This window comes from Chiloscyllium plagiosum, unplaced genomic scaffold, assembly GCF_037043375.1.
Source record: "Chiloscyllium plagiosum isolate Xiang-an unplaced genomic scaffold, Cpla_swu_hap1 HiC_scaffold_2, whole genome shotgun sequence".
NCBI lineage: Eukaryota > Metazoa > Chordata > Chondrichthyes > Orectolobiformes > Hemiscylliidae > Chiloscyllium > Chiloscyllium plagiosum.
In genome coordinates this window covers 12,245,618-12,259,932 of record NW_028270140.1, presented here as the reverse complement: position 1 = coordinate 12,259,932, position 14,315 = coordinate 12,245,618, and the positions used below count along the sequence as shown (strand labels likewise).

At 41.0% G+C, this 14,315-nt stretch overlaps 1 protein-coding gene across 1 annotated transcript in view; it reads right to left on the bottom strand.

The window, feature by feature from the left end:
• Positions 1–14,315, bottom strand: part of LOC122564384 (tudor domain-containing protein 7-like) — a 122,355-nt gene that overhangs the window by 37,871 nt on the left and 70,169 nt on the right. Inside the window, exon 8 of the mRNA XM_043719169.2 lies at positions 13,672–13,858. Within this exon, the coding sequence (XP_043575104.1) occupies positions 13,672–13,858 (187 nt within the window). The remainder of the gene's footprint in view (positions 1–13,671; positions 13,859–14,315) is intronic.

Genomic DNA, 14,315 nt, shown 5'->3' with positions numbered 1-14,315 from the left:
ACATTTCTCTGCCCTTTTTAACATCCTGTCTATCCACCTGAAACTTATAGCTATCCTCAACTTGTCAACTTTCTTATATTCTGTAAATTTTATAGTGCAACTCCCTCATCATTGTGTTAGTCATTCATAAAATTTGAAGAGTAATGGAACTAGAAACAGACTGAGACAACACGAATATAAACCAACACTCTAACAAACACCTTATTCATACTGACCCTCTGCTTCTGGTCAGTGAACCAATTCTGTATCTGTAGCACCACTTTATCCTTGGATTTACTGCCTTCAATCTTAAAAAAACTTCTGTAGATTTCTTTTTATTCTAATCCACATAAATGCCACAATAGAATTGATATGTTTTTTGCCCCCTCGACCTTTTTGAATTCCATACTATCCTGCAAAATAGGTAATATAATAATTTCTGATCATGCTGCAGTGTATATGGAAATCTAGACTAGGAACAATGAGACCCCCCCCCACCGACATTGGCGTATGGATTCTTTCTTAATGAAGGATAGTAAATTTGTCAAATATTTCTCTCAAGAATTCTAAACTTTTTTGGAAATTAATTCAGGTACGGCTAGTAACCCGATGATGTGGGAGACCATTAACGCTTATGCACGCGATCTGATCATTTCGTACTCGGCGACCCATAAAAAAACAAAAGGGAGAACGACAGCGTCTACTCGAGGCTCGCATAAAGGCAGCTGAGACAGCATACATTGTTAGGCCCTCTGTTGCTAAATTACAAAGGATTACGGCCCTTAGGACAGCCCTGAATACCGCGCTCATCCAAATGGCAAAGAGAAAAATATTATTTGTAAAGCAAATAATATGGCGATAAGCCTGGTAGATACCTAGCGTTTCTCGTAAGGGAAAAAAGGCCCCTCAAGCTATCACATCCATCAGGGAAAGTGCTGGTACTCTGACTCACAATCACAAAGGATCAACACAATCTTCGGAAAGTTTTACTTTGATTTGTATAAATCGCAGGATTGTGAAGATAGAGCCAGGAAGATGGAGTCCCTTTTTAAAAGCCTGGTCTTTTTGGATTTAACCCCAGAATAGGTGTTGGTCCTGAATGCTCCCCTAACAACCCAGGAAGTACTACACAATCAGGCAGTTTCAGAGTGAGAAAGAACCTGGCCCAGATGGATTTCAGGTTGAATTCTACAAAGAGTTTACAGGTCCACTTATGTACAACTACTCATATAGTAAGGGTTGCCTCCCGCCTTTGTTGAGAGAAGCGAATATTTCTCTCATTCTCAAAAAGGGAAAGGATCCAGAAGATTGCGCATCGTACAGACCGATATCTTTGCTAAATGTAGATTTTAAAATTCTTTCTAAAACATTAGCACTGAGGCTGGAGAGGGTATTGCCATATATCATAAAAGTGGACCAGACGGGGTTTATCAAGGGCCGTAGATCATCTATTAATATTGGAAGGGTTTTGAATACGATTCAAGTCTGTCATCAGGAAAGAATACCAGGAATAGTAGTCTTGTTGGACGTGGAGAAGGCATTTGACAGTGTTGAATGGTCATACCTGTTCTATATACTGGAAAGGTTTGGCGTTGGAAAGGTATTTGCTGAATGGGTCTCAACATTGTATAATGACCCCAAAGCCGTAATCACCAATGGTTTAGGCTTGGATAGCTTCAGTGTGGGTAGGGGTTGCCGTCAGGGATGTCCTCCCTCACTGTTACTATTCACATTAAATAATTGAGCCACTAGTGGAAGCTATACGGGCTGACTCTAATATAACAGCACCGAGGGTTGGCACGTGTAAACATAAAATTACCCTTTATGCAAATGATGTTCTACTTTTCTTCGTAATCCTTTGATGTCCGTGCCTCGCCTGATCCAAGTTATTAATTTATTTAGTGCACTCGCAGATTACAAAATTAATTTCTCAAAATCGGAGGCCATGCCGATGGGTGGTCTCGCTAGTATGTCCCACTTATTGGACGGATCTCACTTTCCCTTTCGGTGATCTCTGGAGGGCTTTTTTATATTTAGGTATTTTTATCACCCTAGTATTTGGTCAATTTTGTGCATCTACTGAAAAAGATAAGGCAGGACCTTCAACTTTGGGATCTTCCAATTTCTTGGCTAGGATGAATAGCTCTAATTAAAATGAATGTCTTGCCCAGTCTCTTATACCCTATGAGAATGCTTCCAGTGATGCTGCCGAGGCCGGCACCTCGCCAATTATACGGCTGGCTTGTTTCTTTCATCTGGAATCATAGATGGCACCTCATTAAGTTAAAGAAGCTACAGCTACAAACAAGGGGAGGCCTGGACTTTTCAGACTTTAGGAAGTGTCAGCTGAATTCTCTACTAAACTACATAGCCGATTGATTGCGGGTCAGATGAGACCCAATCTGGCTGGACATCGAGGCTTCTCAAGTAAAGTGTCCTCTTATTAACCTCTTATTTTAGATAAGATGAAAGTCATTATGGACCATTGTAAAAACCCTATAGTATTAAATACAATTAAAGCCTGGAAGATAATGCGGCAAAACGAGGGTAATTCACATAAAACCTCCCCTTATACTCCTATAGTGGGGGCATGGGGTTTTCAACCGGGGCTCACAGACGCCACATTTAAATCCTGGAGGTCCAGGGGTATCTCCTGTTTTAGGGGATCTGTTTGATGAGGGGGTCATGATGACTTTTGAACAGCTGCACCAGAAATTTGGACTACCTAATGGAGACCTCTTTCGATACTTCCAAATTCGAGATTACATACAGAAGACCACATTATTAGATAGGAGAAAGTGAGGACTGCAGATGCTGGAGATCAGAGCTGAAAATGTGTTGCTGGAAAAGCGCAGCAGGGCTCATGCCCTTCTTCAGGAGAATCGACGTTTCGGGCATGAGCCCTTCTTCAGGGCTCATGCCCGAAACGTCGATTCTCCTGCTCCTTGGATGCTGCCTGACCTGCAGCGCTTTTCCAGCAACACATTTTCAGCATGTAATTAGATAGCCTTTATAAATCAGATAGGGAATGAAGAGTGTTGTTGCCAATGGGTTTACCTTCAGTCAGCACGCTCTATCATTTATTACATAATGAAGTTTTGGAAGACATGGAACGTTTGCTTAGAACATGGGATCAGGAATTGGGGTTGGAAATATCCACAGAAATGTGGGACAACATCTGGGAAAATGCCAGAAAAATCTCCATCTGTAATAGAACCCAAGCCATTCAGTTAAAGATACTCCATAGGACTCATATAGCACTGGAACGATTGGCAAAATTTAGGGCAGGAGCATCTCCAATGTGTCCCAAATGTAAAATAGAGGTGGGCACTCTCACACACTGCTTATGGACGTGTCATAAGATCCGCAAATACTGAGTCATAGTAGCAAATGCTTTGACAGAAATCTTGGGAGCGGAAATTAGAGTAGATCCATATCTTTTCTCCTGGGCTTTGAGCTTGCCATCCCTGGATGTGCACAAATTATTTTCCATTCTCTCCTTTTGTGCAAGGAAAACTATCTTAGTAAACTGGGTAGCTGAGGGCCCTCCAGAACTTTCGAATTGGTATAGGTTGGTTATGGAATGTATTCCCCTTGACTTCCTTACAAATATGGTGCACCAAAAAACTGAATTATTCTATAAAATATGGCAGCCCTTCCTGAATTATATAGATACAAATATTTTGGCCATTTTGTCAAGGGCTTTCACCTAGTTGTGGTGGCGGTTCTGGCTGGTCCGGGGGCCCTTGGGGAAGGAATCCCGCATGAATATGGGTTTTATTATGACTTGATGTTAATTCATTCCGAGCATGTACTTTACTATTTAATTACTATGTTATCCTTTTTTTCTCGAGTAATGTATTTTATTATACACTCTGGTTAGTTATAGGTTAGATTAGTAGTTAGTTGAGTTTTGTTTTCTCTTTTTAATCTCTTCTTTTGTCTGTTAGGTTTTGGTTATTATTTATTGAATATTTAATTGTATATTGATGTTTGTATTTGTATGTACTATTTTGTAAGTTTGTAAAAACATGTTAAATGTTCAATAAAAATATCTATTAAAAAAACTTCTGTGAGACACTGTTGAATGTAGAAATTCCATATACAAGGTCCTCCACTGTAAAGCTTGGTCAATACTGTTACCTTGAAGATTCAAACAAGCTAGTCAGACATTTTACCTTCAACAAACCAACGTAGCTCACTTTGATTAATCCATGCTTTTCCAAATAAAAGCTTTTGCTCATAATAATAGCTTCCATTAATTTACCAATCATCGATTTTAGGCCTTCTAACATGAAGTTTCCTGGTCTATACTCCCCCTTTCTTGAATCATTACAGAACATGAGGAATCCTCAAGTTGTCTGGCACTACTCCTGCCTACATAATGAAAGGAAATAAGATTGCGAACAACGCCTTTGCTATTCTCAGCACCTAAGATGCATTCTAGCCAGATCAACTGACTTGGCACTTTTCAGTAATGCTATTCCCTTTGGAACATCTCTAATCACCACTATACAGACGTCAACTTCCCATCCGACACTACTGCAAATTTATTGGTAGCAGTTTCTTTTATGAATTGAATTAAATTAGCTTTATTGTCACATATACTCAAACGAGTAGTGAAAAGTTTACAGTTGCCACATTACAGCAACATCTTAGGAACACAGGTGGGTGAAAAGTACTAATTTATCAGTTCAGTCTGTTGCCTGGCTTCTTCATGGATTCTTTCCTTTAGGTCTTTAGCAGGCACAATTTTTGCCTATCATGAACTTTATTCATAAAATATTTCAGCTCAAATTATTGTCTTCTGCTAATCTTTTCTAGCAACCTCTTTCTGGATTCCATATTAACTGCTTCAATTCATTCCTATACGGTCCAAAATTAAATAAATCTTGCTCCTATCATTTGTCTAAGCTTCTTTTCAGTTCATTTTAACTGCTTTTATTGCCATCCAGTGTACTCACCAAAACCTAACATTGCCTTGTTAGTTAAGAACAAAATTAAATCTATGGTGCTGAATGACATATCGTCGGATGATGTGGAGTCTGTGTGCGTGGAATTGAGGAACCACAAAGGCAAAAAAACCATAGTGGGAGTTATGTACAGACCTCCTAACAGTGGTCAGGACCAGGGGCGCAACATGTACTGGGAAATAGAGAAGGCATGTCAGAAAGGCAAGGTCACAGTGATCATGGGAGACTTCAATATGCAGGTGGACTGGGCAAATAATGTTGCCAGTGGATCCAAAGAAAGGGAATTCATGGAATGCTTACAGGATGGCTTTTTGGAACAGCTTGTCATGGAGCCCACAAGGGAGCAGGCTATTCTGGACCTAGTGCTATGTAATGAACCAGACTTTATAAAAAATCTTAAAGTAAGGGAACACTTAGGAAGCAGCGACCATAATATGGTAGAGTTCAGTATGCAGTTTGAAAGAGAGAAGGCAAAATCGGATGTAATGGTGTTACAGTTAAATAAAGGTAATTATGAGGGCATGAGAGAGGAAATGACGAAAATAGACTGGAAGCAGAGCCTAGCAGGGAAGACAGTAGAGCAAAAATGGCAGGAGTTTGTGGGTAAAATTGAGGACACTGTACAGAGGTTCATCCCCAAGAAGAGAAAGATTATCCGGGGAGGGATTAGACAGCCATGGCTGACAAAGGAAGTCAGGAAATCTAAGAAAGAAAAAGAGAGAGCCTATAAAGTGGCCAAGAGCACTGGGAAATCAGAAGATTGGGAAGGCTACAAAAACAAACAGAGGATAACAAAGAGAGAAATAAGGAAGGAGAGGATCAAATATGAAGGTAGGCCAGCCAGTAATATTAGAAATGATAGTAAAAGTTTCTTTCAATACATAAGAAACAAACGACAGGCAAGAGTAGACATTGGGCCACTTCAAACTGCTGCTGGAAGCCTAGTGATGGGAGATAAGGAAATAGCAGAACTTGTGGAAGACATGAGTAATATCCCAACAATTAAAGGGAGTCAGGGGGCTGAGTTGAGTATGGTTGCCATTACAAAAGAGAAAGTGCTAGAAAAGCTAAAAGGTCTTAAAATTGATAAATCTCCTGGCACTGATGGGTTACATCCTAGAGTTCTGAGGGAGGTGGCTGAGGAAATAGCAGAGGCATTGGTTGAGATCTTTCAAAAGTCACTGGAGTTAGGGAAAGACCCGGATGATTGGAAGATCGCTGTTATAACCCCCTTATTCAAAAAAGGATCAAGACAAAAGATGGAAAATTATAGGCCAATTAGCCCAACCTCGGTTGTTGGTAAAATTCTAGAATCCATCATTAAGGATGAGGTTTCTAAATTCTTGGAAGAGCAGGGTTGGATCAGAACAAGTCAACATGGATTTAGTAAGGGGAGGTCGTGCCTGACAAACCTGTTGGAGTTCTTTGAAGAAGTGACAAGTAGGTTAGACCGGGGAAACCCAGTGGTTGTGGTCTACCTAGACTTCCAAAAGGCGTTTGATAAGGTGCCACACGGGAGGCTGCTGAGCAAGGTGAGGGCCCATGGTGTTCGAGGTGAGCTACTAGTATGGATTGAGGATTGGCTGTCTGACAGAAGGCAGAGAGTTGGGATAAAAGGTTCTTTTTCGGAATGGCAGCCGGTGACAAGCGGTGTCCCGCAGGGTTCAGTGTTGGGGCCACAGCTGTTCACATTATATATTAATGATCTGGATGAAGGGACTGGGGGCATTCTAGCGAAGTTTGCTGATGATACAAAGTTAGGTGGACAGGCAGGTAGCACTGAGGAAGTGGGGAGGCTGCAGATGGAACTAGACAGTTTGGACGAGTGGACCAGGAAATGGCTGATGGAATTCAATGTGTGCAAATGCGAGGTCTTGCACTTTGGAAAAAAGAATAGAAGCATGGACTACTTTCTAAACGGTGAGAAAATTCATAAAGCCAAAGTACAGAGGGATCTGGGAGTGCTAGTTGAGGATTCTCTAAAGGTAAACATGCAGATTGAGTCCGTGATTAAGAAAACGAATGCAATGTTGTCAATTATCTCAAGAGGGTTGGAATATAAAAGCACTGTTGTGCTACTGAGACTTTATAAAGCTCTGGTTAGGCCCCCGTTTGGAGTACTGTGTCCAGTTTTGGTCCCCACACCTCAGGAAGGACATACTGGCACTGGAGCGTGTCCAGTGGAGATTCACACGGATGATCCCTGGAATGGTAGGTCGAACATATGAGAAACGGCTGAGGATCCTGGGATTATATTCATTGGAGTTTAGAAGATTAAGGGGAGATCTAATAGAAGCTTACAAGATAATACATGGCTTGGAGAGGGTGGACGCTAGGAAATTGTTTCCGTTAGGCGAGGAGATTAGGACCCGTGGACTCAGCCTTCGAATTAGAGGGGGTAAATTCAGAACAGAAATGCGGAGACATTTCTTCAGCCAGAGAGTGGTGGGCCTGTGGAATTCATTGCCACAGAGTGCAGTGGAGGCTGGGACGCTAAATGTCTTCAAGGCAGAAATTGATAAATTCTTGATGTCACAAGGAATTAAGGGCTACGGGGAGAATGCGGGTAAGTGGAGTTGAAATGCTCACCAGCCATGATTGAATGGCGGAGTGGACTCGATGGGCCGAATGGCCTTACTTCCGCTCCTATGTCTTATGGTCTTATTCATATTCATTGTATCTTATTCCCTTCAAATAGAATATGCCTAGTTAGTTCAGATGCAACCTCTTGCCTGCATGTCCTCCATTGTTTTTGTCATTTCTTGACTATGCCATTGCTATTTCCAATCGATCCCTGCAGCCTAGATCTGTTCTTAAATCACTGAACTTAAACTTTCTTCAGTTGCGTATTCACACACTCAATGTTTCTGTTCTCCTTTCATAACCATGCTGAATTAACTTGCATTATCATCCCACTGAAGTGAATCATGTTCCACTGTACCACACTCCACTTGCCAAATTCATTACCCAGCAGCAGACACAATTTCCCTTCCTTCTTTGTTGGACTGGAGACATACTGACCAAAGACGTTCTCAATATCAAAAATTGCACTCCTTCCCTGTATTTAGTATTACGCTCACCAGTCATTTTTGACATTTGCTGACAAATTTACTCAACCAACTCCTCATTTTCTGGAGCCCCATTAAAAGCTCAAACAATAACAGTTCTTAGTCTGCTCCTGAACTCAAGTTGAATAGATTGAGTCCTAGAACTAATATAGTTCACATTCACAGCACAAAAACAAGCCAGTATTTATGAAATTAGGAATTGGCCAAATAGTGCCCTTGAGCCAAAATCATAACCTGATCAAAGTTTGTGAGAAGATTTGTAGCTCGGGTGCTCGTTGTTGTGGTTCTGTTCGCCGAGCTGGGAATTTGTGTTGCAGACGTTTCGTCCTGTCAAGGTGACATCCTCAGTGCTTGGGAGCCTCCTGTGAAGCGCTTCTCTGATGTTTCCTCCGGCATTTAGAGTGGTTTGTCTCTGCTGCTTCCGGTTGTCAGTTCCAGCTGTCCGCTGCAGTGGCCGGTATATTGGGTCCAGGTTGATGTGTTTGTTGATGGAGTTTGTGGATGAGTGCCATGCCTCTAGGAATTCCCTGGCTGTTCTTTGTTTGGCTTGCCCCATAATAGTAGTGTTGTCCCAGTCAAACTCATGTTGTTGGTCATCTGCGTGTGCGGCTACTAAGGATAGCTGGTCGTGTCGTTTCGTGGCTAGTTGGTGTTCATGGATACGGATCGTTAGCTGTCTTCCTGTTTGTCCTATGTAGTGTTTTGTGCAGTCCTTGCATGGGATTTTGTACACTACGTTGTTTTTGCTCATGCTGGGTATCGGGTCCTTTGTCCTGGCGAGTTATTGTCTGAGAGTGGCTGTTGGTTTGTGTGCTGTTATGAGTCCTAGTGGTCGTAGTAGTCTGGCTGTCAGTTCAGAAATGTTCTTGATGTATGGTAACCTGATGCCATGACGCCAAGTTCTAGATTTCTCAGCCAGGGGAGACAATCACTACATACCTTACCCTTTCAAGCCAACAAAACAAAAAATCCAATTTTCAATGAAGGCATCTTTCATTCCTCTACATTTTACAGAAAATGTAGGCCCATTATATCCAATCTCCAATTAGAGCAACCAGTTTACCTCAGAAATCAGTTTAATGAAATTGGTTGAGCCCCCTCAAACGCAAGCAAATCCTTCTTTATGTAAGGAAACCAAAATGGCACAAAAGCCCAAAGATGACCTCACCAAGTCTTGTTACTCCAGTATTCCAAACTCCTTACAATGAAAACTAGCATACTATTTGCCTTGCTACTTGTTCACTGCACCTGCATGGCAATTTTATGTATCAATATTACTTTAGAGAAATGAGAAATATAATATCTCAATGAATATAAAAATTTACAACTACCCTCCCTATTCTTAAGAGTTGCAAAAGAGAAGAATGTACCATTAGCAGTGTTAAGGCATATCAAAGTATAATGCAGGAGCACTATTTCATATACAGGCATGGAATCTTTACAACAAGAAACTTTTCGGCCCATTGTGTCCATGCTGGTCATCAGAAGTCTACTTATTCTAATTCCATTTTCCATCTCTTGGCCCATTGCCTTGTATGCTATGGTATTCCAAGTGCTTATCTAAATACTTCTGAAATATTTTGAGGGTTCCCGCCTCTACTACTGCTGCAGATAGTGAATTCCAGATACGCACAATCTTCGGTGAATTTTGTTCCCCTCAAATCCACTTTAAACTTTCTGTTCCTTCCCTTAAAACTGTTTCCCCCATTACTGACCCCTCTACCAAGAGGAAAAGTTTTCCTACCTAGAGAAAATTCCTACGGTCCTACTGTTCAATATGTACTCCCTTGCCTTGATAGGCCTCCCAAATGTAGCATTAAATTCTATTTGCCAATGTTCAGCCCATCTGACAGCCCACCTATATTTTCCTGTAGTCTAAGGCTTCCTCCTCATTAATTATCACACCAACAACTTTTGTATCATCTGCAAACTTACTGATCATACCTCTCACATTCGTGTCTGGATCACTGACGTACAGATCAAACAGCAAAGGACTCAGTACGAAATCCTGTGGGATGCCATTGGACACAAGCTTCCAATCACAAAAACACTCTGACTGTCAACCTTTGCCCCTGTCACCAAGCCAGTTTTGGATCCAATTGAACAAATTGCCTTGGATCCCACGGCCTCTTAATTTCTTAGCAGCCTAACATGCAAGACCTTCTTACCACCCTGTCATGCAAAACCTTATCAAAAGACTTACTGAAATCCATACAGACTACATCATCTGCATATACTCACCTCCTCAAAAAAGTCCAATCAAATTTGTTAGACATGGTCTCCCCTAACAGAGCTATGTTGACTGTCCTTGATTAATCCTTGTTGCTCCAAGTGGAGATTAATTTTGTCCCTTGGAATTTTCTTTCCAATAGTTTCCCTACCGCAGATGATAGGCTCGCTGGCCTGTTGTTTCTGGTTTATCGCTACCTACTCTTCTTGAATAATGGTGCCACATTAGCTATTCTAATGATTTATCCACTTTCAAATCTGCCACCTGCTAATTTGTTCAAGCAGATCACAATCCCACTCCCTAATTGCTTGACCTAACTCATCTTTCTTGATTGTGAATTCAGATGCAAACTACTCATTTAAGACCTTAGCTATGACCTTTGCTTCCATGCACAGACTGCCACTTCAGTCCCTACTCTTTTCCTGGTTATTCTCTTACCCCAATGTACTTAGAAACCAGCTTTAGATTGTCCTTAATGTTAACTGCCACTGTTTTCTTTTGTGCCCCTTCATTGTTCTCCTACTTTATTTAAGCAAACCCCTACGCTTTCCATACTTGTCTTGGGACATCTGCAGTTTTTAGCCTTTGATATCGACCATAGCTTTCTTTTCTGTTTCTTACCCAATCCTATACATTCCTTGACATCCAGGATTCTCTGGATTTGTTGATGCATCTTTCATCTTTATGGAAAGATGGTGGCCCTGCACACTATTACTTTTTTCAACACCTCCCACTGCTCTGATATGGATTTTCTTCTAAGTAGCTGCTCCAAGTCCAGTCTGGTCATATCCTGATGTTAAAATCGGCCTTCCCGCAATGGACTCCGGCTTTAAGACATGGGAGAATAAGGGAATTCTATGTTTGAGAGATTTATTCGAGGGAGAGGTTCTGATGTCATTTAGTCAGTTAAGTCAGAAATATGGATTGTCCGTAAGGGACCTTTGTCGATTCTTCCAGATAAGAGACTATATACAGAGGAAGGCCACACTCTTGGCCCAGAGTTATAAATCAGACGCAGAGAAAAGAATACTCCAGTGTGCGGGTACTCTCACGGAGTACTTTATATCATTTACAGAAAGGTTGTGCCCTGGGGGATATGGAAGGACTTTGTAAGACGTGGAACCGAGAGTTAGGTGAGGACATTTTACCGGAGGTATGGGAAGACTTCTGGGGGAATGTAAGGAAAATTTAAGTAACAGAGCGCAGACTATGCAATTGAAGATCTTACACAGGGCTCATTTGGCACCAGAGAAGCTAGCTAAGTTTAAGAGATGAGCGTCATCAGGATGTCCCAAGTGTCGAATTAATATGGGCACATTGTTATTGTTTATGTTGTAAGATCCAAAGATGTTGGAGTGCGATAGTAAGGGAACTAAAGGACATCCTGGGGATTGAAATTAACATGAATCCAGTAATTCTTCTTTTGGGGTTGCCAAATTTGCCTTCTCTGGGGGAACATGGGAAAAGACTGTGTAACATCCTTACCCATTGCACGAGGAAAAACATTCTACTGGATTGGACATCAGAAAAATCACCAGGTCTTATGGGGTGGCGTAGGCTGGTGACGGAGCATCTCCCCCAAGATTACCTCACAAATATGGTGCACCACAAAACAGAACAGTTTTATAGGCTGTGGTGGCCCTTTTTAAATTATATTGACGCTGACTTATCAGCAATATTAATCAGGGCCGTGTATATCTGTGGGAATCATTGTGGGTGCCCATGGGGCCCCGGGAGGAGACTGGAAGGAAAATAATATGGGTACTGTAGATGGCAGTCCCAGGGATGGGAGCCTCAGTGTGACGAGTAAAATAAAGTAGTGAGATATTATTTAAGTTATTTGAATGTAGTTTAAGCTAGAATTTATTTAATATGTTTGTAGTTTAGTTTTAGTTAAGTAGATATGTTTGTTTTGGTAGAATAGTGGGTTGTTTATTAACAATGGTCCTATGCTATGGCCTTATTTTTTGTACTACCATTTTTTCTGTTTCGATGGTGTTATTCTTTTTCTTCATATATAAATGTTTTGTAAAAGATTTAAAAAGCTTTTCAATAAAAACTTATATTAAAAAAAAATCCTTCCCTCAATTCAGAACCTTTATTTACCATCCAACTTGTTCCATAATTACCTAAAACCTTACTGAATTATTGCCACTATCACCAAAATGCTCCCCCATTGCTACACCTACCACTTGCTTGGAAGGTTCCCAGAAATTTGGTTCAGCACTGACCCTTCTGATGTAGGGCTTCATACGTGCTGGTTTAAAACAATCTCCTGGACACTCAAAATGAATTCTGCCCCTCTAAGCCTTTCACATTTTGTACATTCCAGTTAATATTAGCCAAGCTGAAATCCCCTTCTATTAGATTTAGATTAGATTACAGTGTGGAAACAGGCCCTTCGGCCCAACAAGTCCACACCGACCCGCCGAAGCGAAACCCACCCATACCCCTACATTTACCCCTTACCTAACACTACGGGCAATTTAGCATGGCCAATTCACCTAACCTGCACATCTTTGGACTGTGGGAGGAAACCGGAGCACCCGGAGGAAACCCACGCAGACACGGGGAGAACGTGCAAACTCCACACAGTCAGTCGCCTGAGTCGGGAATTATTACCATATTATTTTTCACTTCACTGAGATCTGCCTCCACACCCATTTTTTCTATTCCTCCCTGACTGTTTGTCTATAGTACACCCACAGAAAAGTGATTGCCCCCTTTTTGCGCTACCCATATGGTCCCATTTGAAGAACATTTTAAGATAACATCTCTCCTTATTGCAATACAACACAACTTCTTTAACATATACCCCATCCCACAGAAAGATTCTACACACTCTAATATTGAGCCGACAGTCCTGCCATTTCCCTCATTAAATAGTGTATTACAGAACTTATCCCTTACTGAAAATTAGAAAAACAGTGTTCGCCACCATCTACTTATCCCTTAGCTTTTGAAATTTGCTGTATATTTATTACTTACCTTGTTTTTGGCAATTTAGATCCTGCTCTTTGCTCTACATTCTGCTTGCTGTGAGTGGTCAACATTTTGCACTACTTAGTTCCTTTTAAAACAGATGCGTGGTCACATATATGGTCACCTTAAAAGCAATGTTGTATTTGCAAGATTTGCATGTCCCTTGCATGATACACTCTTGTTTACTGTATGATTCCAAACTGTCACTTCATAGCTGTTTGACTTCGAACACTGTCACACTTTATAGCTGTTCGACAGTATGATTTGCTGTGGCCATAGTTAAAACATCCCTTCAGTCTATATTCTTTTAACAAAATGTAGTTGAAATGGTAATCTCTCTTACTGGAGGGTGAAGATATTATGATTTAACTAAAGTGTTCATGTAAAACATCCACAAGTTTTCACATATTACTTTTACGTCAAGCATAAGTACTAGTACCTTGACTTTTGCAGCATCTACTGAAACAATCTGGGCTCTTAACCAGGAATCCTCCTCAGCACTAACAGCCACAAGTTGTCCAGTACTTTGTGAATTCATTGGTATCAGCTCACCAGTGTAAGTGTAGTACTCTTTCATTGCATCTTCCATTTGTTCAAGAGCACCAGAATATTCTGGCCCAATGTATCTGCAAGGGCAAGGTAAATATATTTAGGTGTCAAAATATTTTAGCATTTTCCTTCAATATTAATTTCTTTGTTAAAACATTACTTCCAAAGCAGCTTTAAAAAATTTCAATATGGCTTGAATAATGAAGGAGTTTTACAAAATGTTTTGTAACAAATGCATGACAGTGGTGAATGTACCTAACGTTGAGTCTCAAATTGCGATGGTTTTTACATGACTTCCATAATTCTTATGCTCAGATTTAACATGTTATTGTTGAGGAACAAAATGCTTTTGATATCGAATATCAGTTTTAAGAACATCCACATGAGCACCACGTAATTTTTATTCCTGATGAAGGGCTTTTGCCCGAAACGTCGATTTTGCCTGTCCTCGGATGCTGCCTGAATTGCTGTGCTCTTCCAGCACCACTGATCCAGCACCACGTAATGCAGTCAATTCAAAGTTGTCCATATCCT